General features: G+C 40.6%; 1 protein-coding gene across 1 annotated transcript in view; it reads right to left on the bottom strand.

Annotated features, from left to right (window-relative positions):
* The window catches only part of Gpc3 (glypican 3), a 341,092-nt gene that overhangs the window by 295,208 nt on the left and 22,243 nt on the right, over positions 1-23,641 (bottom strand). Inside the window, exon 2 of the mRNA XM_006996641.4 lies at positions 14,248-14,409. Coding sequence (XP_006996703.1) covers positions 14,248-14,409 — 162 coding nt within the window. The remainder of the gene's footprint in view (positions 1-14,247; positions 14,410-23,641) is intronic.

The raw sequence follows: 23,641 nt of genomic DNA, 5'->3' as shown, positions 1-23,641 counted from the left end.
ACTTTCTATTGGCAGCGATTGCATGCAAAGCACACTGAAATCCCTGGAGGAAAGCTGCGATGTCTATAAATCATAATTGATAATACCCTAGACTCATTGAACCTTTCTATTACTGCCTTCTTTATATGTCTAGTTTAATGTATACGGGGGGGGGGGGGGGGGAAGCAGCATTTAAAGAAGCTAGTGAAGTGTTGAGTCAAAGTAGACTTCATGAGCAAGGGAATGAGAGAACCATGCACTCCTCTGTCAATGGAGGGCCTAGGTTTTAACTAGGCCATGAAATGGAGGCCCTGTGTGATACGACTAACTACTTGTGGGAGTCATTTCTCCACAGGACTTTAGCAAATTCCTTTCAGTTCCACATATCACTTTCCCCATTAAGGCCCAGGCCCAAAGCAGCATAACCACTCTCCTTTCATCCCTGTCAAAGTCAGCAAGTTTCTCAGGAAGCAAATGCTAGTTAAATCATTTTCATAATTCTAAAATGCCTGTAAGACAAGTTCAGGGTCTAATTATCCCACTTAAATTTGTTGAAGATGTTTGGGTTTTCTTTCTTTCTTTCTTTTTATTTCAATAACGAAAGAGCCCAAGGGTTTAAAGTCCTAATAATCTAATAAACTTTGCTAAGTGAACATTGTAACAGATACGCCTGGATGGGATTTTGTAAATACCAGACAATTTCCCCTGATCTTTATCAGGGGGAAAAAGAAGTCTAAATCTTTGGCAGGAAGAAATTAAATGTAGTGCAAAATAATAACATCTGGCCAGATTGTGTTTGTCAGGGTAGCAGCCCCTTTAGATGTCAGGCTGAAAAGTACTAAAATGAACTCTGAAGGGTGTGTGCACGATGCTTTATGAGGCAATAGGAAAGGCTGCCATGCTGCCATAGAATACTCAGGGTACAATTAACTCACCCTAGTAGGTCCCTACAGAGAACTGTTTCACGTCAATGGAATTTGATGCCTTCTGCCAAATAAGTTTGGGGCTATTCTTGGGGTATTTTGTTTATTTCACTCTTACTGTACAATTTCCTAACAGCATTTTCTATTTCTCAAAAGCCTACAAGATCATCTGAATGACTTGGAATCTTGTTTGTATCTTGTAATTCCAAGGGAGACACTGTAGCTCAATGAAGAGGTCAATGACTTGGAAGTTCCCCACCTGATGCTGCCACTTACTGATAATGTAGCCTTGGCCCAGTTTCCACATCTTTAGAATGGGAAAACCAATACCTAGTGTAGTGGTAAGATTACTGTTATGAAGATTACTCAAGTGTAGTATATGGTAGATTGTTAGCAAGCTTATTTCACTTTCTTTCTCTTTCAATTAAGAGACCAGATAGGTTCAAATGCCTAATCTCATCCCAGAGGCCTATGACCTTCAGAGGCTTAATTTCTTCAGAAATTAAGACACACACACTATCTTCTCTTCTACTCAAAACCCAAACCCTCACAGCTACATTTGAAATGCTATATGCATCATTTAAGTTCTTCATCTTAACCATCTGGTAGACATGGCAAGAAAGAATATATTTGGTTTCTCCACTAACGATTAGTTTGATACACAAGCTACTTAATTATTTTGCTGCCTCTGTGATATTTTTTAGATCTGTCATTTAGACAGGGAGACCTGTGGTCATCTCACAATAAAAAGAAAAAGATGTTTTCCCTAATAAACAACTCTTCCCAGACAGAGTTTGGACCACAAAACGATGTAAAGTCACTGATTTATCTGACAGGCTGTCTGTCCTTTTCAAATGTTAGTTGCTAGAAAGTGTACTGTTAATCCAGTTTCCAGAGAGTAGGTAGGAGTCTAGACAGAAGGCTTTGGGATTTTTTTCCTCACCTAGTGCTGTTAAACAAGAACAGCTGCCTATGAGGGACAAAGACATGTAGGAGTAAACACATAGAGACATCAAGGAGTGGCTTCAGGGTCTGTATTACCAGGTAGGGATGTAGGAAGGGTGCTTAGAGTCACACTAGACCAGGAGACTGATAGCAAGGGATATTTGACTAGCCACCAAGCACCAGTCCACCTCCCAGGACACAGGCTGCAGTATATTTATTTACATACCAAAAGTACTTCCTATTACAATGGCCAGAAAGATTTGAGATCCAGGGAAAGACAGGTAAATGCTGTTGTCAACAGAGTGGGTATGGGCTCATTCAGACTGACAACCAGCATCAGGAAACAATCAAATAACTACAATAATATTTTCAATTGTTTTTATTGAGATAGGTTCTTATATAGCTCAGACTTTCCTGCACCTTACTATGTAACCCAAGCTGGCCTCCAAATTGTGATCCTCCTTCCTTGGTTTCCCAAGTGCTGGGATTTCAGGCAGGTACCACCACACCAGGCTAAATACAAGTTTTTAAGACATTTTCATATACATTACCTCTTTTGATCCTCAAAAGCTCAGGCAGGTTGGCAGGTCAGATGCTATCATCTTCATATTTTAAAAAAAGAATGTTAAATTACTTACCCATAGCTGGTAGGAAAAAGAGTATTTATTTGATTCATGCAAAGGCTAATATTGTTAAGGAAAGAACACATTGGAAAACAAGGGAAGACATTGTTGTATTTAACTGAAAGAATTTGACATATTCACAAAGAATAAAAAAATTGAATTATCAAATCAGCAAAAAAATTATAATATGTAAAATGGGTTGACATCCTGCATATATAAATAGCTTTTGAAAATAGACAGGAAAATAAAATGGCATGTAACAATAAATACCTAATTTTAAATGTTGAAACAATAAAAAGTACAGAGTAAGAGGACAAATGACCCATAAGTTTCCCAAATGAGCAAAGGGTATTATTTTTTTCACCCTAACTGAGGTTACTATAAAGTGACAAGAGACATATAGTTGGGAAAATGGACACTTATACAGTGATATTGTAAGTGAAAATATTAATCAACTTTATATAATAGATGTAATAAACTTTAAAAAAATATAGTCTCTGTTCTAAAATTTCTAGTTCCAGGAATTTATCCTGAATTTAGTTAGATGGTAGATGGGCATTATTTATCTTATTCATGTTAACTGAATGCAAACTCAATTTCCATTATGTATTATAAAATATATTATTGATATGAAAAAATGCTATTAATATACTACATAGAAAGCAACATAATCCATTTGGAAATATATCTCATATATTAATATTATCTATATGTTCATTATTGTATTAATTACTGCTACTATATGTAATTTTTGTATTAATATGCTATCTAAGTAAACATGTGCATATATACATATATATATATACATATATATATCCCTGTAACACAGACTAAAGATATGTAAGATATCAAAACATTACTAGTGGTTAACCTCCAACCGATAGAATCTGGGTCCTTTTATTTTTAGTTTTTTGTTTCTTTGTGGGTTTTTATTTACATAATAAAACATATAGTACCTGTTTTTATAATAAAAAGAATGTTTTCATTTTTGTTTTTTGAAACAAGGCTTCTCTGTATAGCTCTGGCTGTCCTGGAGCTTACTTTGTAGACCAGGCTGGCCTCGAACTCAGAGATCCGCCTGCCTCTGCCTCCCAAGTGCTGGGATTAAAGGCGTGCGCCACCACCGCCTGGCAGAAATGTTTTTTTTTTTTCTTTAAAGGCTGTCTGGTGATATGTTGACTCTGCATCTTCTGGGTAAATACCCCAAGAAGATAAAAATCACTCAAACAAATTGAGTTGGTCTCATAAAAACAAGTATCTTGTTTTTTCTCTCATGTGTGGGCCATAGATTTTATACAGACATATAAAATCGCGCGCGTGCATGCGTGTGTGCGTGCGTGCGTGCGTGCGTGCGTGCGTGCGTGCGTGTGTGTGTGTAGCTATGAAAATAGAAGCACAACTGCATAAGGGAGCAAAGGGAATTGACTGATAATAGGAAGGGCATAAAAGTGGAGGGTAGAATGGTCTGCAGGAAATATGCTCAGATGCATGATATATGTGCATGGAAACAGCCTTATACAGGACAGTGCAATAATCTTTTTTTAAAAATCAAGTACCTTGAATAAACTTTACTCTAATATTTTCAAGGCATCACTGTCATAAGCAACAGTAAATAACCCACCGGCTTCTGGAAATCTGTCTTCAGAAGTAGATACAAATACTTTCAACTGAAATTATTGTTGATTTCTTTATGAACAGTGACATTTCATTTAAAGATAATTTATTGAATTCATTAATGACTCAGTACAATTTTGTTCACTATTCATTTATCTACTGCATCCTTTCTTCTACTTGAATCAGCCATTATCTCCTCTATATTTGGTCCATTCTTATACCTAAGTAAGACTCCCTTTTATTAGACTGATCAAGGAAGTACTATGCAAACAGCTGTGATACAGAATGCGACCACTTTTCTTCATCAGTGGCTTCCATTGATTAAGGAAGGATATATCAAGCAAAACAGTAGCTGCCCTTGACATCATTTGTGCTCCATTTTCACAGTTCTATGGGGCCACAATCATTATACTTGTTTTGTGAAACTCAGTTGTGTAATGAACAAATGGTGTAGGAATGTATGAATTTATGAGTGCTTTAACTGTAAAGCCCGCACATTCTGCCATCTTGCTTTCTACCCTAATATGAAACCTAAAATTCAATCTAAGCAAAGGGAAGGTCATGTTCACAGTCTTACCTTGTTGAGAGAGAGAACACTGTAATGTAGAAAAATAACCGGAAATCGAAAATTCAGCATGAAATTACCTTGCCTAAGTGACCACACTCTCTGGGTTTCTTTTCTTCATAGGGCTAATCATGCCTTTGTGAAGGGATACTGAGAAGGTTCAGTTACATGCAAATATGTCTACTTGATACACAAGAAGACATTTAAAAAAGGTTAGTTTCTTTTCCCTTATGTGGTAGGACACAAAAGAGCATATTTGGGTAAGCTGGCACATGTCACCATTCTCATAGATTTTTCAGTCTTAAGGCACACACCTGTGGCATGGAGTTTGTTCACAGTGATCTGTAAAGTGAGAGTAGGTCACTCTACAAGAAAATCTAACAAGCAAACCTGGGAGTGGGGAGGTCAGAAGTAGAGACAGGAGCTCAGAGGAGCCTAAGATATTCCATGTTGTTGAGAAACATCAACCCACTATTTAGACTTTTAGGATGTTAGGTGTGAGTGTCTTGAAAACCTAGAAGTAAATGTTTTTGACCACAGTTTCTAACTTTTCTGTTTGGTGATAGTGGTATTTGTTTCCAGGGAAGGGGAAGCATCAGAAATCTGTTTCTGTTAATACTGTGTAATTTTGCACGTGTCCGTGTACTTAGATTCATTCACACAATCCGTACCTCACCTAAAGGTACAGTGTTTCAGAGAGCAGATGCATGCCCTCCTCACAGAGTACTCATTTTCTACTAAAGAAAATGTGAATTCATCCAATAACCATACATATGCCTTGAACTTGAAAAGTTCTGTACTATGAAGGAAATCTACTAATTACTAGAAGGGGAATGGTTTGAGTGGACCTTGGTCTCATCCAATGATTACACTCCACTCACTTAGAACCAGAGCTTCCGCTAAAGAGGAATATGATAATCATACTATTTTTCTTCTCCTAACACAACCTAATAGAAGTCAGAGTATTTATTCCCCTTGCTGGTTAGATCCAGAGGCTATGTGATACTCATTCAGACCACTAGGGGACCATCTGAAAATTGTAACTGTACAGTCTTAAATACGTGAACACACACACACACACACACAGAGAGAGAGAGAGAGAGAGAGAGAGAGAGACAGAGAGACAGAGAGACAGAGAGAGACAGAGACAGAGACAGAGAGACAGAGAGAGAGGGTGGGGAGAGAGAGAGATTGACAAAATTTTACAAGAAGCCATCTTTAAATGAACATAAAATACTCTAAAATACCAACCTACAATTCTCTGTTCATTATAATTGTATCAAAGCTTTAAATGCATTAAAATGTGTATTGCCAGATATATGCCATTCAATGTCGTGAAATTAGGGTGTTCCACATAGAATTGTGTTTATAAATGTCAACATACAAGATAGAGTAAGAAAACAACAGCTATCATCAGGCTCACTGAAACCTAGTTAAAGTGAGTGAGTTGGTAATCACTAGGATCTGTAGCAGCGGCTAGCACAGGGCTGAGCTCCTAACAGCTTTAACCTCACAGCCCTTTTTCTTTAATGGCTCAGAGGGCAGAGACCCTCCCTTGGTCACATAGCAGAGCTGGACTTAGACTACCTAAAGCAAGAGCACATCCTTGGCACACTAGCCCTATCCCCACCCCCAAGAGAGAAGGACCATTGACAGATGACAAGTGAGCCAGTGAGGCTAGGAAGAACAATATCTAAGAGATGGTTGACAATGTGGATTTAATTGAGAAAAAGGTGCTATTGATTTATCTAACTCCTTCATTTGCCTCGTCTTGAATTAAAAGCCCCATCTGTGGAGAGAATTCACACTGACAATCTTCCTCCCCAACCCCAATCAAGAATATCCAGCCACTAGTTGAAATCATTTTTTTCTAATCCCTATGGAGGCAGATTTCCTATGAAGCTAATGAGCTATAAGAACCCACCTTGGAACACCCACTTCCAGAAGAGCCACAAGTTTTTGGTTTTTTCTGAGGGTTTCTCTGTGTAGCCCTGGCTGTCCTGGATCTCGCTCTGTAGACCAGGCTGGCCTCAAACTCACAGAGATCCACTTGCTTCTGCCTCCCAAGTGCTGGGATCAAAGGTATGAGTCACTGCCTTAATGTCCTTTTCTTATGACAAGAGTCCCTAAAACTGTAGAAACTTTGAGCCTCAGCAAACGTGGATCCGCTCCAACTTGTTATAAAAATTGTGAATGTATTTCATGCAGCATTTCTCTAAGAGTACTGTATAGCCACATTAGCCATGTACAAATGTCTTGCTTTGGAAGTTTTGAACTATCTGAAGGAAGGTATGTGGTCATTTTAATCTCTGACTCCCTCTTGATACTTGCCTTTGGACATGCTGGATACTTCCAGTTTTCTACCAAAATTGAATAGATTTCCCTTGAAAGAAAGAAAATTAGACTCACAGTGACCACCCATAACCATGGAGCAAAATACAGGGAGGCTGGCTAAAACACAGTACTTAAGGATGTGGTCTCTGGAGCTGTCCTTCCTGGGTCGGATTCCTCTTCACCATGTGGTACTTTGGACTCGTAATTTCTCTAAGCCTCCACTTTCTTAGAAGGAAAATGAAACTAACAAGCTACCAATTTCAAGGGCTTGATATAAGGTTTCAATGAGATAAATACCAATGAATCCATTTACAGCAGGGAAGTTTTCCTTCTTCTCTCACAGACTCACTCAGTGCATATTTATAAAGGAAGAAGTTCCTGGAGACCCTCAAACTCGCTGCTGTTTCTTCCCCACATCAGCTTGTTTATCCACACCTAGAATAATCTGGGCCCAGCTGCCCTGGCCCCAAGGCTGCAGAAGCAGGGAGCAGAGGAGAAGAGGAGCAGGGAGAAGAGGAGAAGAGGACTGCTGCCACTCCACCTGTGAACTCACAGAGCCTGGAACTGAAACACAAGGCTGCCAGATGAGGAGGACATAACTGAACGTAGGTGAGGAATGCATGGGTACGGCAAGAGACGGCAGAAGATAAGGTGGGCTGAGGGGGAAAGGCAGAGTACCTGAGCCCTGGATGCACCTCACAGTCCACAGGAAAAGTGTTTTTAATTTTGACGTTACCACTTCCAGCTTGGAAGAAAATTGTTTCTACCTCCCTTCAACTGTCAGGAGGATTGAAATCTCTCAAACATATGCTTCATTACTCTCATATCAGGTACAGCAACGCAGTGAGACAGAAAACGGAGGAGGAGAACATATGTTTTAAGAAAGTAAGCAAAGCCCAGTGGGGGGAAGGGTGGGGAGCAATCACTCGGGGCAAAGTAAGAGCCTTCCTGGAAGCTTCTAGAGGGCAGGAAAAGTGTCCTTGATTTGCTTTGTGGGGCATGCTAGTGATGAAGGTAGGCATGGGTGACAGAGTGAGAGGTGCCCCTAAATGGAGGGCCCTGACTGGTAGAAGTTCATCTGCATAATCCCCTCACCTCAGGGTGGCTGCAGAACAGTCTCTGCGTGCACACTGAGTCATTTTCCTAAGCTCTTTTTATTAAACAGTTTTCAGCCTAATGACTGACTTTTCTCAATCAATACGAGGCCATAGGAAAGGTTTGCAACTCCCCAGCTTCGGCTCAGCTAAAACCACAGCAATTTAAAAACCAAATGGCGTCCAAAAGTTCTTAGACCAAAACTGAACGACTTCAAACCCTCAGTTTCCAGTTGTTTGTCCAATAGGCCTAATAATTAAAAGAACTGCATTTAAAAAAACAACAAAACTTTGTAACCAAAATACCTCTTGGAGCCAGTGCTGTAAAAGTCCTGTAATTAAAGGCAGCACCATCAGTGCCCTGACGAGAAATTTCCCTGTTATAATGGGATTAGCAGAGCTTTGCTGCACAGATGAGTGGGCTGATTAATAATTGACATTTTTGAGGATATATAACCTCACTCATGGTCATGGTTTGTGTTCCTAAAATTCTTCTATTCAATCGAATGTTATTCTATTTAGCGCCAACAAATGAATTAAGTTCCGATTAGACATCAATGTAATTATTCTCTCAGGCACACTGTTTTCAACAAAGAAAGGGCTATGACAGGGTGGCCCACAGTTAAGAGCTTCAGACTCAGTGGGGCTCAGCCTAAGCAGGGCAAGTCGTGGGGGAGGAATTGTGAAATGAAGAAAAATTGCTCAGTCCTCACTTAAAATCCCCACCACATTACCAAAAGCTAAATTAACAAACGCTTGAATCACAAAAACATGTTTATCAACATTCAAGCAATTATTTAGCCACATATTAACTGTGAAGTAGAAAATACATAAATCAAATATCTGCTTAACTAACATCCCCCGAACAGTTATCTCCAGCAGAAATGACTGGAGAAATTGCTCAGAGTTGATGGGAAAGAGTGTTCTAAGGAAGGTCAGTTTTATTTAGGAGGAGCAGGAGAGACAGATTCTGACAGGAAGAGTACAGGAAGTGCCAACAGCAGATGGAAACAGAAAGCCTGGCAGAAAGCAACAGAAACAGCAAAGCAACCCTGCCCTCCTCCCTTTCAAGGCATCTTTTTCTAGCTAGTAGCTCCATAGTAAACAGGTAGAAGAAAGCAAACCTTCCTGGTGACAATTAACTACTAGCCTTGAGACTTACATCTTCCTTTGCTTCCTCCGCCATAATAAAGAATGCAATTCAAGTGGGGCCTGGGGGTGGGGAGATGGCTCCCTGGTGCAGTGCTTACAGGAGGACCTGAGTTCGGATCTCCAGCACCCCATAAAAGCCTGGAGCGGCAGAGCATGTTTGTAACCTCAGCACGAGTATGGATGGAGGCAGGTGGATCCCACAACCTAGATGGACGTATATGTGTGTGCATGTTTGGGTGCACATGCATGTGTGTAGGTCAGAGAACAACTTTCAGGAATTGGTTTTCGCCTTCTACCAAGTGTGTTCCATGGATCGAACTCAGGACACAAGGCTTGGTGAGAAGCACCCACTGCAGCTGAGCCACCTCACTGATCTGAACTCAGCCTTCTTTCAGTACTGTTAAGTAAAAAATATTAATTTAAAACTTTTGAGATGTAAATATTAAGAAAAGGAGGATGAGAACTGGGCAGTGGTGGCGCACTCCGTTAATCCCAGCACTCTGGAGGCAGAGGCAGGAGGATCTCTGAGTTCGAGGCCAGCCTGGTCTACAGAGTGAGTTCCAGGACAGCCAGGGATACACAGTGAAACCCTGACTCAGAAAGAAGAAAGAAAGAAAGAAAGAAAGAAAGAAAGAAAGAAAGAAAGGAAGGAAGGAAGGAAGGAAGGAAGGAAGGAAGGAAGGAAGGAAGGAAGGAAGGAAGGAAGGAAGGAAGGAAGGAAGGAAGGAAGGAAGGAAGGAAGGAAGGAAGGAAGGAAGAAAGAAAGGAAGGGGAAAAGGAGAGTGAACATATCTAATCTTCTCATATTGCTTCCCAATCATCAATATGAACACTAACTCTAGGACCCACTATATGATTGGGGCTACTGAAGCAACTAGGTACACACCCATCTATAAATGCCCTTAACTGCCATTTCGTGAGTTACTGAGTGCATGTCTATGGCCCCCACCTCTTCCCATTACCTGTCGCCTCACATTGTGCATATGCACCTCCCCATAGCACGCTTCCACGTGCCCATCCAGTTGCTTCTCTACTTCTACCTAGAAAGTCAGGCAATCAAGCTAGCAAAGACTGGACATTAATTAGAACAGTCCACTCCAAGCAAGGACCCTGGGAGCTCTCAGGTGAGCTAGCTGCATAAAGAGAAGCTAGCTCCAAGGCATTTTACACAGGGATGTTTGCAGCTTAACCACAGTTTTCTCTCTGATCAAGAGTTCCAGTTGTCGGGGAGCCAACTTCCAGTAAAAGCAAAATACTGCTGCATTCTGAAGAGCCTGTTCTCTCTGTCAGTGGCACCTTGGGAAAGACCAGAGTTATTCAATGTTGAGAAAACCCCTGAACATATGCCCAAATGTTTCCTGATAGGGTAAAGCTGGACGTCACAGTGAAGTTCCACCAATGAAATGGAACTCTAAACGTGAAGATGAGGAGGTGTTAGGGGTGAAATTTCAGGCTTCAGTCTCATTTTCCTTCATGAGGACTATAAATCCCACCACTTCTTAATTTTGTTTTGCCTCAAGAGAACTAAAAACAAGGAGAACCATGTCATGGGACAGACAGCTTGGGAGACACTATGGTACCATAGAGTTTCCTTATCTATAAACTAGTAATGATTACAGTACAGGCCCCATAGGGTTGCTAGGATTATTAAATGAGGTAATTATGTAAAAGTAAGCATCATACAGTAGGCACTTACTAAATCTTCACTATTATTTTTATCCTCATTATTATAAAGTAGGGGAGAGGAAAGAGAAAAGAAAAGGGAAAATGTACTTTCAGTGGAGTTTCTCCAAAAGAATTAATTAAGCAGAAACAAAAAACGATTGTGCTGCCCCATTTTCCTAAGCACATCTAAGTAAATTAAATTTAGGAAACGAGGCAATGCAAAGATTGAGGATCAAGAACAACTTTTTTTAATGCTTCAATCATTATCAAAACAGCATTAGCATTAGAGCACTGCAATCACTGTAGCAAAGGGCCCCAGGCTCATTTATGAGGGCAAAGGCTTCCTGCAATCGAAGACATAAAATCCCAATTGAGGCAGTAAGGACTGCTCATGGAACTGTGCACATATTTGCAGAGAGCTCTCACTGCTGACATGTCCCCAATGAGGGCTACTGAAGGAATCCTAAAGAGATTGTGAATCTCAGCCAAGATGAAGACAAGCTCTCTCCAACTTCACGTGGTGAAGAAAATAGCTCACAAAAGCTACCACATCAAATTTCACACAAACAAAGTAGTAAGGCAATTTTCTCAATAATTTGGTCTACTGGGATCTTGGGGGAAGGATGTTGAGTTTAGAGCAAAAACAATTGTGCCCTTCAATTCCGATTCATGGGAATAATAAGTAGTTATAAGAAAAAGGAAATAGATGTCCAGCTTTCATAGCAATTGTCTTCTACTGATCCCTTGTTTGAAGCCTTCTCTCTTCAAAATGTTTGTTATGGAAAGGATCTGTGGTCAATGCTTCTCCAAGCATAACATCAATGCCTTGAGCTCTATGATTGTGGTTAATTTTCTCTTGTGGGTATTTTTTAAGTGAGGCATGCTAAAAACAAAAATAAGACCAGAATGAAAAGAGATAAAGAAGGAGCAGATAGGATGACAAGGTTGAAAGCTCAATGAAGTTGGCATCAGTTAACTGTCTCCATGCTCTCTTGCTACAGTTCTCCTTCTGCCTGTCCCTGAAATTCTAGAACTAAATTTGTGTGTGTACACACATGCACGTCTATGTAGGTGTGTGTGCATGTGAGAGAGACAGAGAGGACATCAGTAGCAGCTGTTGCCTCCACTTCCTACTCCCTGCTCATTTGACTGATGTTCACCTTCCATACTATAGCAGCCATATCTACTCTAGTCCAATCAGAACACTGTCAGAACTTCTTTTTGTCCGTAGTCTCTTGCTGTTCCAGCCCCATAAAACACAATATGCAAAGTGCAAGGCTGGACAGGCCCATGGACTCCAACAACAAAGACGCTCAGATGGAAAGCAGTAAGTGCAGCTCTGCGACTGGGATTCCAGTGTTAGCATTCTACCATCCCTTCTCAGCAGGCAAGGCTTGAAAGGTGACATACAGGGCCTTGGCTGTTCTAGGAATTCCGTAAGTCACTGACGTTCCATTCTAAGCAAGTGCCTTCATGCCGCCAAGACTAAGCTTCACCTGTCCACTTCACCCCAGTCCTCTAGTTCTATCACTTCTCACCTCACGGCCAGTCAGTATAGCAACTCCAAAACCAATCTAAGAGGTACATGAACAGTGCATGTATTTTTCAAACTGGCCTGAATTATTCATCCTGTCACTAAATTGTTAGTCTCAACAAATGCTTCACAAGAGTCTCACTGCATAAATAGGTTAACAAAGATTTCATGCTTTCATATTGTACTTCATATAATGAACCTAACATCAATATCCCCTGAGGCTTAGACACAAGAAACTGTTGTGAGTGTATGCTTTATTAGCTAATTTGAACAACATTTTAGCTAATACTGATGATTTCATTTTAATACCTAAACTAAGGTCTAATTGTCCCACCTTATAATTCAAAGACGTTGATTTTTGTAAAGGTGCCATCAATCTGAAGCTTTAGAATGCCAAGTAGTCAGAAGTATTAGATCTGACCCAAAGGCTACCTTTACAGGAAGGTGGCAGCTGATTCAGTATGCTTAATTAAGATGGGACAGAAGGGAGTCAAGGAGCTAGCTCGGATGGTAAAATAAGGAGTCAGGATGCCCAGCAGCCACATAAAAAGTCAGGTGTAGCAGTGTGGGCCTGAAACTCCATCACTGGAGATGGAGACTAGCCAAGGAACTCACTGGCTGGCTAGCCTAGCCAAACTGGTGAGTTCCCATTAAGTGAGAGACCCTCCTTCAAAAACTAAAAGTGGAGAGTAATAGAAGAGGATGCACAGCATTGACCTCTGGCCTCCACACATGCATATCCATGTGTATACACCCACACTGCCAAGTGTCTACCCACACGCAGCACTCCCCACACACACTCTTTAAAGAAGGGGTAGAAAAAAGTCTCCATATCTACAAGTAATTTTCCTAGTCACAAGAGGTGGCCTAAGTCAGGGGATAAAATCATGGAATTTAAAAAAGCAGACAATCTGCATTCAAATCTTGCCTTCACCATGTATTTTAGTTGTGTGGCCTCGGCAAATTAACTAACCATTCTGGTCTTGGGTCTTCATCTATCAAATGGCGGTAACTCAGAGGCATACCGTGAGGATTCAAATGAACTGACTCATGTCAGTTACTTCAAGCCACACGGTATCATGTAAAGGCTTCTTGTTAGCACTACTACCGCCATTGTCTACGGTTGCTCTTCAATCTGAAGAGTCAACCCCGTGCTGCTGGAGTTTCCCTGGAAACTCCCATCGTTTGCCGCCTGTCCTCTCACAGTCCACAGAGGAGCACAGTAAGAACCGACACTCACCAGGACAGGAGACGTAACCACTCACTCACACACACAAACTGGAAAATGGCTGGCCAACAAGCCAGGGTCTCCCTTTTAAATGGAGATGGTCTTAGTGGTCAGAAGGAGTTCATGGATGTTCCTCAGGGATCTGACTCACCCCTGAAGAAAGCTGGCCTTGGAATTTATGAGGAGGGTACTGGTGGTGGTGGTGGTGGTGGTGGTGGTGGTGGTGGTGGTGGTGGTGGTGGTGGTGGTCATGGTGGTGGTCGTGGTGGTCATGACAGTTGGAAACAAGTCTTACGGACTAACAGAGAAAATTATCACTGACTTTTTCAGCAGTGATTTATGCCTTTTACATGCAGGGAAACAGAATGTCCTTGGACAATGATTTTTAATATTATCCACTTTTTCAAAGATTAAAATGAAGTTTGTTTTAAAACTGTGTGTTTCCTTATCCAGGATCTCTCACTGGGAGGTTTTTATATCAAGCATACATACTGGAATGGTAATTTATAAATTATATTTAGCATTTGAAAGCCCTGTGCCCAAATAATGATGCCATTGAGCAGTACACTGAAAATGATCCCCCAAACTCACCTTGGAAAACCGCAGCATTCTGAATAATTAAGAACTTGAGCTCCATACTCGCAGACTGGAGTAGTTGTTCCATGTTCAGCCGTGCTGTTAGCTGGTATTTTTCTTCCATCTTTCTTGAGCAGCATGTTGGGCCCTTGGGGAGACATACTTGCAAATCTGATCCTGAAACAAACAAGGTATTCATGTTTCAGTAAGCAGAAAATCTCTCTCTCTCTCTCTCTCTCTCTCTCTCTCTCTCTCTCTCTCTCTCAAACACACACACGCATACCCACACACATGCATGTGTGTGCATAAGCACAAAAATAAACAGGACAAAACAACACATTTCCACATTTCTCTTTAAATACAGTAGGACTTGAGTATATTGTTTATCTCAATTCATCCAATTGCCCTCATAGCTAATTCCTTTTGAATAACTCAGTTAATTGCTGGGGTCTGACTCATAAATTCTACACAAAATAATTTATAGCAGCACCAAATACACACCATTGAACACCAACATTTAATTTTTTTAAATATCAATCTTCATTCTTCTAATTTATTTTTCCTGATTGTTATTTATGAATATAAACACAACCAAAGACAATTTTTTAATCCCAGTTATGATTCCAAATGAAATACGTGTCTGGCCAGACTAATAGTGCTGTTCGGAAAAAAACAATCAAAACATCAATACCATATCAAAGCTTTGTTGTAGTTTTAACTTAAAGTCTACCAAGAGTCAACAAATATTTGGTTGCTACTAAATGCCATTCACAATGAGTGTAGAGAACACAAAATGATGGGCCTGTCCTCATGGTGTTTATAGTCTTGAGGACAATAGCCCAGTGAAAATAGAAACAAACGTCATGTTGGGTGAAGATAAGTGCTATATAAAAAATACAAATATGAGCCGAGCAGTGGTGCCACACGCCTTTAATCCCAGCTCTCAGGAGATAGACAGGTGTATCTCTGTGAGTTCGAGGACAGCCTGGTCTACAGAGTGAGATCCAGGACAGGCACCAGAACTACACAGAGAAACCCTGTCTTGAAAAACCAAAAAAAAAAAAAAAAGAAAGGAAAAACAAACCATGGCATACCTACACAATGAAATTACAGTTAGCCAGGAACAGGAATGAAGTATTGGCACATGTTAACACATGGTCAAACCCAGAAACAATATGCTAAGTAAAAAAAAAAAAAAATCAGATCCAAAAAGTACAGACTCTATGATTTCATTTATAAGGCACTATCAAATGGAAACTAATCTATAGACAGAACAATTTAGTGATGTATAAGGACGGAAGGCAGGAAGAGGGGAGAAAGAGGGCTCACAAAGATCAGTGAGGGCATTTCTCCAAGCGATGGACACCTTCACCATTTTGACATGTACAGCACAATCAAAACTGTTAGTATGTACTCTTTAAGAACGTGGTGCTTACTACATAGCAGTTAATACCTCAACGAAGCCATGGATTTTTCTAATTTTTACAAAGCAAAGCAAGCAAGATACGGAATATGGTGGCAACAAGGACCATTCTCATTTATAACCAATATTCATGAAGCCTTGTTTCCAGAAGGCAACATTTGAAGTGTGAGAAAGGAAGGAAGGGAGGGAAGGAGGGAGGGAAGGGAGAAGGGAGGGAGGGAGGGAGGGAGGGAGGGAGGGAGGGAGGGAGAACCTCATGACTTTGGGTCCTCCACAACACTGGCAAATATCAAGGCTTAATGAGCATTGAGTCCACTCCTCTTCCTCTGTGCAACTCCTGCTTTGCTTTCTGGTTCTGCCTTTTTGTGGGAAGGAGGTTACTGGGGACTAAACCCCTAATCTCACACAGGCTTAAGCACGCGTTCTACTGTGCAATTCCTCAAACTCTCTCTCCCGTACGCATTTAGCGAACACCTTCCATGTGGCCGGGAAAGTGCTCATCTGAGCACTCCTCCTGTGGGGAGCACTTGACTAGTAGCCTAGCTGCCACTTTCTGATTCACCACCATGTGTTCAGAGGCCACAATCCTTAGGGGTGCCTCCCAACTAGCGACTGCACATGGCAAAGACATGCGATGCTGCAAATCATGGGACTTGGCTCACAGGGGACCTTGGGTTAAAGACTCCCCATTGATTTTGAAAACTTTCTTAATGTTGCACTACAGGCTCTGATTTTTCCTATACAACCTTTCCTTTTTCCCCTCCTGCACAGGGCTCGGACCTGCACTCTGCTCCGATGACTCTTGGTCCTCCTTCGGCATCCTCCTTCAACACCCTCCCTCCTTTCCTTCACAAGTGTTTATCTTAATAAACCTATTGAGCATCCAATTCTACACTGCCTTAGGTGCTTGTCCACTTAATTGGTACCTGCTTTTCCAATGACCCAATCTAATATACTGTTTATGTGCCAGGCATTGTACCACAAGTTGGAGGTACAACGTTGTCCCTGCCCACAAGGACCTCATCATCTAAATGGATTAAGAGAGAGAAATCCCGAGTCGTAGCAAATAACTGTAATAAAGCAACATTATTAGGATGATAAAATATATGTACAGATCGTAACTTCTGCCCAAGTCCAACAAGGTCCTAGGGAAAGTAAGGTTCAATAAATCTTAGTGACATTATAAAGCATTATCAGATATTTTAAGCATCTTTTTAAACTTAATAAAGGGAGGGAGACTAGTTAGTCCTAAGTTAGGAGAAAGGTGACTTTTTAGTACACCAGGTTACTTCACAATAATTATAGTTGAATGTAGCCTTAGTGCATGTGTCTACGTTTTCTTAATTTAAGAATGAAACTCATTCTTCTGTGTCTCTCATGCCATCAGTGTTGAACCCAAGGTATTGACTCCAAGCTCTTCACTTCCCTTTACCCAAGGGAGCAGCTGACAAACATATTAAAGGAGAGAGCAGATACTATGGACCAGCAAACCTAATCCAGCACCACAATTTATAATACTAGAAGGAAAGGGGTCTGGAGACACGGGGTTCAGATTTATCTCCTATAAACGTCAATCTCATATACAAGCCTTAAACCAATTTTAAATAAGCTCTAAGCTTAAAGGCTTTATGGCTCTAGTCAGAAAAAAGGAAAGAAAGCAGGGCTAGTTGTAGCTATGTTCTTTCCACATGAAATTACAAAATATTATGCTATTCTAGGAGTAGAAACTGATGCAGTCTACTGGACCAAGGAGGGAAAGAGCCCCCTTGGGGAAGAGTAGCTAATCTAAATTTAAACAAGGCTGTTGGGACACACACATAGATATGAGGGGAAAAGAACTCTATATAGTGAATCTTTCCATATACCAAGTCCCTGATCATTTCACAAGGTTTAATTTACGTTCTTGGTAAAGCAATGTCTATATCATGTGTGCTTAAACTCTCTGTACTTAAATAAGTTCATAAAACTAATTGTTATATACACAGCCCTGCATTTTTCTACATTTGCCTTGGGGATCCCTTCTGGTTTTGCAGGACGGCTGAGACTTTTCCACAGGGTGGCTGGCTGTTGGTATTGTATCCATTTCCACCAGCACTTGATCTGTTGCTATGTTGCTAATATCTTATAAGGTTAAAAAAATGTTGTTCAATGTTCCTGTAGAAGTTCAAGAATGATTCTAAGCTATGATAACAATAGCTTGTTTAGGTGTTGCTATGCTCATCATTACAGGTATTTAGGACTGCTACACTGTACCATTGGCCAAGTCCCACCATTTGGAAACCCTCATCATCTCATCAGGTCGCTAAAACTCTGTAAAGGAATAAAATCTCAAATGAAAACCTTTCAGGGAAGATGCCAAATGTCATGAAGATGTTAAGTATATATTATATCCAAATATAAATAGATCTATATAGCAAAATTTACCTCCTGTCTCAATTATTACTGCCTGGTTAATCAATAAACCAGAACAACTGATCTTAGGGGCTAAGAGTTGGATATAGACTTAAAAAAGTAAAAACACTCATAAATGATAAGAATTCAGGATTTCCTAACAAAGGAAATGGATTTCCTAACAAAGGAAATGCATACCAGATGGAAAAATAATTTGTTGTAAATAAATTCCCTATAACTCATAGACAAGCTTCAAAAACTCCTCATGACAAATTCAACATAGGAGCACTCCGCATGCCTAAATGAACTAACAGTACTGAACGCCATGAGCATTTGCTGGGAAGTAACAAAACAGAACGGAATAGAGAAGAAATGTAGAGGGAATCCTCACCAACTAAGAAAGAAAGTTACCCTAGGAACTGAATCCTAAGTGGAATGAATACAAAGTAAATCCTAGGGCAAATGAAGGAGATATGCGGAGAAATCTACATACTTGTAAGGGCAAAAATCAAAAGATCAGCTGAAGAAATAAGTGGCAACCAACAAAAGACATAGTAAAGGTGCTGGAGAGATGGCTCGGCGGTTCAGAGCACTGACTGCCCTGCCAGAAGCCCGAGCTGCGATTGCCAGCACCCACATGGAGCCTCACAACTGTCTGATAACTCCAGTTTCAGAGGCTCCAATGTCCTCTTCTGGCCATCATGGGTACTACATGCGTGTGGTACACAGACATGCAGGCAAAAATACCCATGCACACAAAATAAATAACTTTTTTGTTGTTTTTTCAAGACAGGGTTTCTCTGTGTGGCTCTGGCTGTCCTTGAACTTGCTCTACAGACAAAGTTGCGCTCGTCTGTCTCCCAAGTGCTAGGATTAAAGGTGTGCGCCACTGCCGCCTGGCTGAATAAACTTTTTAAAACAAAGAATAAAAAGACAGTATATAGGGAAGCATTCTTTAAGCATATGAGGAACAAAAGGTGGAAGGGAAAGAATCCCATTAAACAGAGAAAACACTAACTGGACTACACTTTCTAAGTGATCCCCACATGCCTTTCATGTGAAGAGTGAAATTCAGCTGGGAAGGGAAAGAATGACAAGACACATCCTGGCAAGGCCATAAACAGAAGGCTCAGCACTTCACTACTCAAATAAGCCAGCGCGCTCCATTTGGGGAGATTTCATACCCTTCATTCTCAAATGCGAAAAATAAATAAATAATGACTAAAGTCATTACAGGGTTACTAATTTCCATTTGTTTTGAAGGATTAAAAAACACCTTCATACTATAACTCTACTCTCCTGCATTATAAATTCTTAAAGAGCTGAGAACAACTTCCATTTCCTTTGGAATGTCTCAGTGACATCATTCAACTATTGAATTAATGAGAGTTGTAGACTGAGAGAACTACCACGAACTACAGGTCTACCTCTATTTAAAACTCAGGGTAGTGGAGATGACCCTGACAGCTTTATATCTGTATAATTAACTTTGATCTTGGAAAAATACCATAAAATCAATTTCCAAGCATTTTGACTATAAACAAGTACACGTTTCATTTGAAGGAGTGATATAGCATATATTTCTAATTATTTTTACATTACGTATTTCTTGCACATGGGATCCAGTTTGGGATCCTACAACTTAAAAGGGCTATTTGAAGCATAGCAAGTTTATCTTTGGGGAGGGGGTCATACTCGTGTGTGCTCAATTTCTGCATCATTACATGGTACTCCTTTCCCAGAAGCTAAGTGCAGATAGTGCCCCTGGAAGCTCTTTTTTTTTGTTTTGTTTGGTTTGGTTTGGTTTGGTTTTTCGAGACAGGGTTTCTCTGTGTAGTTTTGGAGCCTGTCCTGGATCTCGCTCTCTAGACCAGGCTGGCCTCGAACTCACAGACATCAGCTTGGGTCTGCCTCCCAAGTGCTGGGATTCAAGGCGTGCGCCACCACCGCCCGGCTCCTGGAAGCTCTCTTTAGCTGCAGCTCTCTTTACACACTTACAGCTGCTGATGTCTCCAGGCATGGATGCCTGTGGCCCAACCTTCTCGACTCTCATCACATGCTCTTCCCATTGGGCCCATCTCTTGCTCTCTGTTGCCTCCATGTAAAGACCTGACATTTTAGACTGGCTCCACTTTCCCTTCTCCAACTCCACCAGGGCTGTGATGTAGTCCTGTGCTTACCACACCCAGAAAATCTACTCCAGACTGAAAAGCAGAGAGTTGACAGTGTGTATGAGGTTGTTTAAATGTGTGTGTTCTATTGGATTTTATTCCAAGACAGGAAGCCAGCAGCATAGAAAGCAGTAAGAAGAGGTAAAGCAAAAGTACTTACTGTCCCGCAGGTCAAGCTGCGTCAAGTCTAGTCACTGCCATCTGCCAGCTGTGCAAGAGCAGCTCACACAAACAACCTTGACATGCGCTTTTGCCCTTACCTGGAAAATGGGATTGCCAATACTCTCCACTTTATAGAATAAATATCTCAGCCTTCTCGCTACAGAGTAAACCTCCAATAAGTGTGAATTCAAATTAAACAAATAAAAAAGAAACTAAATTCATGTGTTCATGTGGAGACCAGACTTTCACACCCCAAAATAACCAGAGAACAGTTAAATTGGTCCATGGTTATGTGAGAAAATATGCAGCACATTTTCTGAAGTGATGAAAATAATCTATATTTTAATTGAAGCAGTGGTTAGAAGTGTTTATACATATTTGTCAAAACTCGTTACTTAAAATGGGCACACGTTATTGTTTATAAATTATACATCAATAATGGTGGTTTTTAAAATATGTAATATGATAATATTTTCTAGATGAGGGAATATTCATCAGACACTCTGTGGGGAGGAGTCAAAGGAAATTCCTGAAGACACAGGGCTTGAGTTAGAGCATAAAGGACAGAAAGGATTTGGAGTGGCCGACGGGTGATATGTGTTTGGTACTAGGAGTACACGGGCCAACTTGTTCAGAGACAGACTGCAATCTAGGAAAGACAAGCCCAAATTTGAAGGGCCTTGAATGCAGGCCAAGACCTATGGGCTTAACCCCAGAGGCAATAATGGACAACTGGAAGTTTTCGAGCAGGGACATAATATGATGAAGAGTGCTGTTTAGGAAGATTAGTCATACAGCCTGAAATTGAGAAATGGATGGAGTAACCCCTCAAGGTCACTTCCATTCCCCCGATTCTCTAATTACCTTTATTATGTTCTATATGTTGGTTATTTGACTAGACTACAATTTTAACTAATGACAAAAAATTGTCAAAATCCTATTAGAAAACACAGAGAACAGAAGAAATATTTATGGAGACCTTGATCCTTATACTTCTCTGAGAGCAGAAGCAGCATATTCAAACAGCAACAGGAAAAAAAATGAAGCGTCAGGGCTCAGTAACAATGAAAATTGAAATCTTTTCCATATATATGTGAGTATGTGTGATGATTTGACACATTTCATTGTCAAGGTCTGCTTTATGAACAGTGGGTTTTTTCCTAACAAAAGTACACTGTGCTGAAAATTAAAAAAAGCAGTATTATCATTGAGGTAATATTAGACAAAAGAATTTAATGATATAAAAACCCAGTTACTTCATGACTTGTAGGGAAAATAACACATATTTATTAAGATTACAAAAAAATGTCAGGCATTTTAAAAGGTTGTTTTTTAACAAAGGACAAGTCAATTTGCCATCCAAAAATATTAACTCATTTCCTTAGCATATAATAGTGACTTGCTATTAGAATGGCACCTTTTCCCCTAATTAATCATTATCTAAATCAAATCTTACATGCTCATTAATTTCTCACTAATCAAGCCAGGAATACAGATGAAAGAAATGGCTGCATTTGAAACCAGTGGGGAAAGTGATCATTGCTGATAAAGAAATGATCTTAGGGAATCCAGCAGAAGGTTATTTAGCCTGAAAGAACATGACCTTGTAGAGGGTGCACCTGGATATCAGGAGCTCAGACTTTAAATCAAAGACTCTGCCTGGGGCTGCCATAGACTCGGCTTCCATAAAAGGCAGGCCAAAATGTCGCTACTACACTGGAGTACTGGGGGTTTAAAGCAACCCTAGAGATAAGCCATTCTCTAGGCTTCAGAATTAAAGGATGAATTACCTTTATCTGTACTGCCAACTGCCAACTAACTGCCTGTCATTTCATGCCCAGTAAAAGTTAAATCCCCAGATCTCTGCACATACACACACCCTTTGCACAAAGTGGTTCTTTCTGGACCACATCTCCAAGCAGCAGTAGACATGCGCTCTGGAAATACAAATTCATTGATTATATTCAGCCCACCAACCTGTTGAGCAATTCATTTACCCAGTCTTCATAGAGTGCCAACTCTGTGCCAAGGACCTTGCCTAATACAAGGAATACTATGATGTGCAAAACATGGTCTCTACCCTAGAGTTCATAGATTGTTCTAAGGATTCCTAATTAGACCTCTGATCACTATAAGATATCTTAGTACATCTTCATCTGCAATAGCCAAACATGATATTCTACAGATTGTGCTTTGTAGAATTTCATTACATATTATATGTGGCAGAGGGAGGTTGTATGAGTGCAGTGCCCACGAAGGCCAGAAGAGGGCGTCAGATACCCCTGGAGCTGGCGTTAACAGTTGGCTGTCAGCCATTTTAACATATTCTGGGAACTGAACTCCAGTCCTCTTCCAGAGCAGCTGTGCTCTCAACCACTGAGCCATTTCTCCAGGTCCCACTTCTGCTTTTTCAAAATGTCTGATTCTCCCCTTCCCATTGCTGCCTCATCACTTTTCATCTTTTAACTTCGAAGATGACACCCTCCATAGTGGGCTTTCTGAGTCTAGATCCTTCTTGACCTAATTGTCAAAAAAAATTCTACAGTCCGTTTCTGGTCAAGTCATTCTATTTCTTTCAAATTTTCCAAGAAAATGGAGCACGGGTATGGGGACTTATAAGTAGGTGGAATGTTCTGCACTGCAAGGAACCTGGCAAGACTAGAAAGGCAAGGCAAGGTGAGGAGTTACATGCGCCCTGCTGCGCAAATCGCCCCAGCTGCCTTTCCATTGGTTCCCACAGTAGAGAATGTTCTTGTGAACAGAAAGAGACAGACTCCAAAAGTTTTCAGACCTTTGAAGTTTCATGACATGCTCCATCTTTTATTGATACGTCTCACATTCTAACTTGACTCACAGTTATATTTGTCTGCCTTCTCTGGACCTAAGTTCCTTGAGGGAAGGACCTTTGTCTGACTCATCTTTTTATTTCAAGGGACTGATTGTGGTTTGGGCTTGAAGGCCCTCACTTTCACTTGTAGGCAATGCTAGAACTTCAAGAGACTTCGTTGTACAGAAATAGGTCAGATTCATTGATAACATTAGGATGAATTTAAAAATAATGGAAGGACACACACACACATACACACACATCCTTGGTAGGAAACCCCCTAGTAAAATGAAAACTGAATTGGAGAGTAAAGCCAGGGTTGAACTGGAACAGAGCGGCAGCCACTCTGGAGTTGGGCTGCAGAATATTCTTTCAGTTTAGATTTCTTCCAGAGGGACTAAGCTAAGGTAATTTCACTATCTCCCCTAGTGATTC

This window comes from Peromyscus maniculatus, chromosome X (genome assembly GCF_049852395.1).
Source record: "Peromyscus maniculatus bairdii isolate BWxNUB_F1_BW_parent chromosome X, HU_Pman_BW_mat_3.1, whole genome shotgun sequence".
Taxonomy (NCBI): Eukaryota; Metazoa; Chordata; class Mammalia; order Rodentia; family Cricetidae; genus Peromyscus; species Peromyscus maniculatus.
Note: the sequence above shows the minus strand (reverse complement) of the source record. Positions and strands in the feature narration are given on the sequence as shown.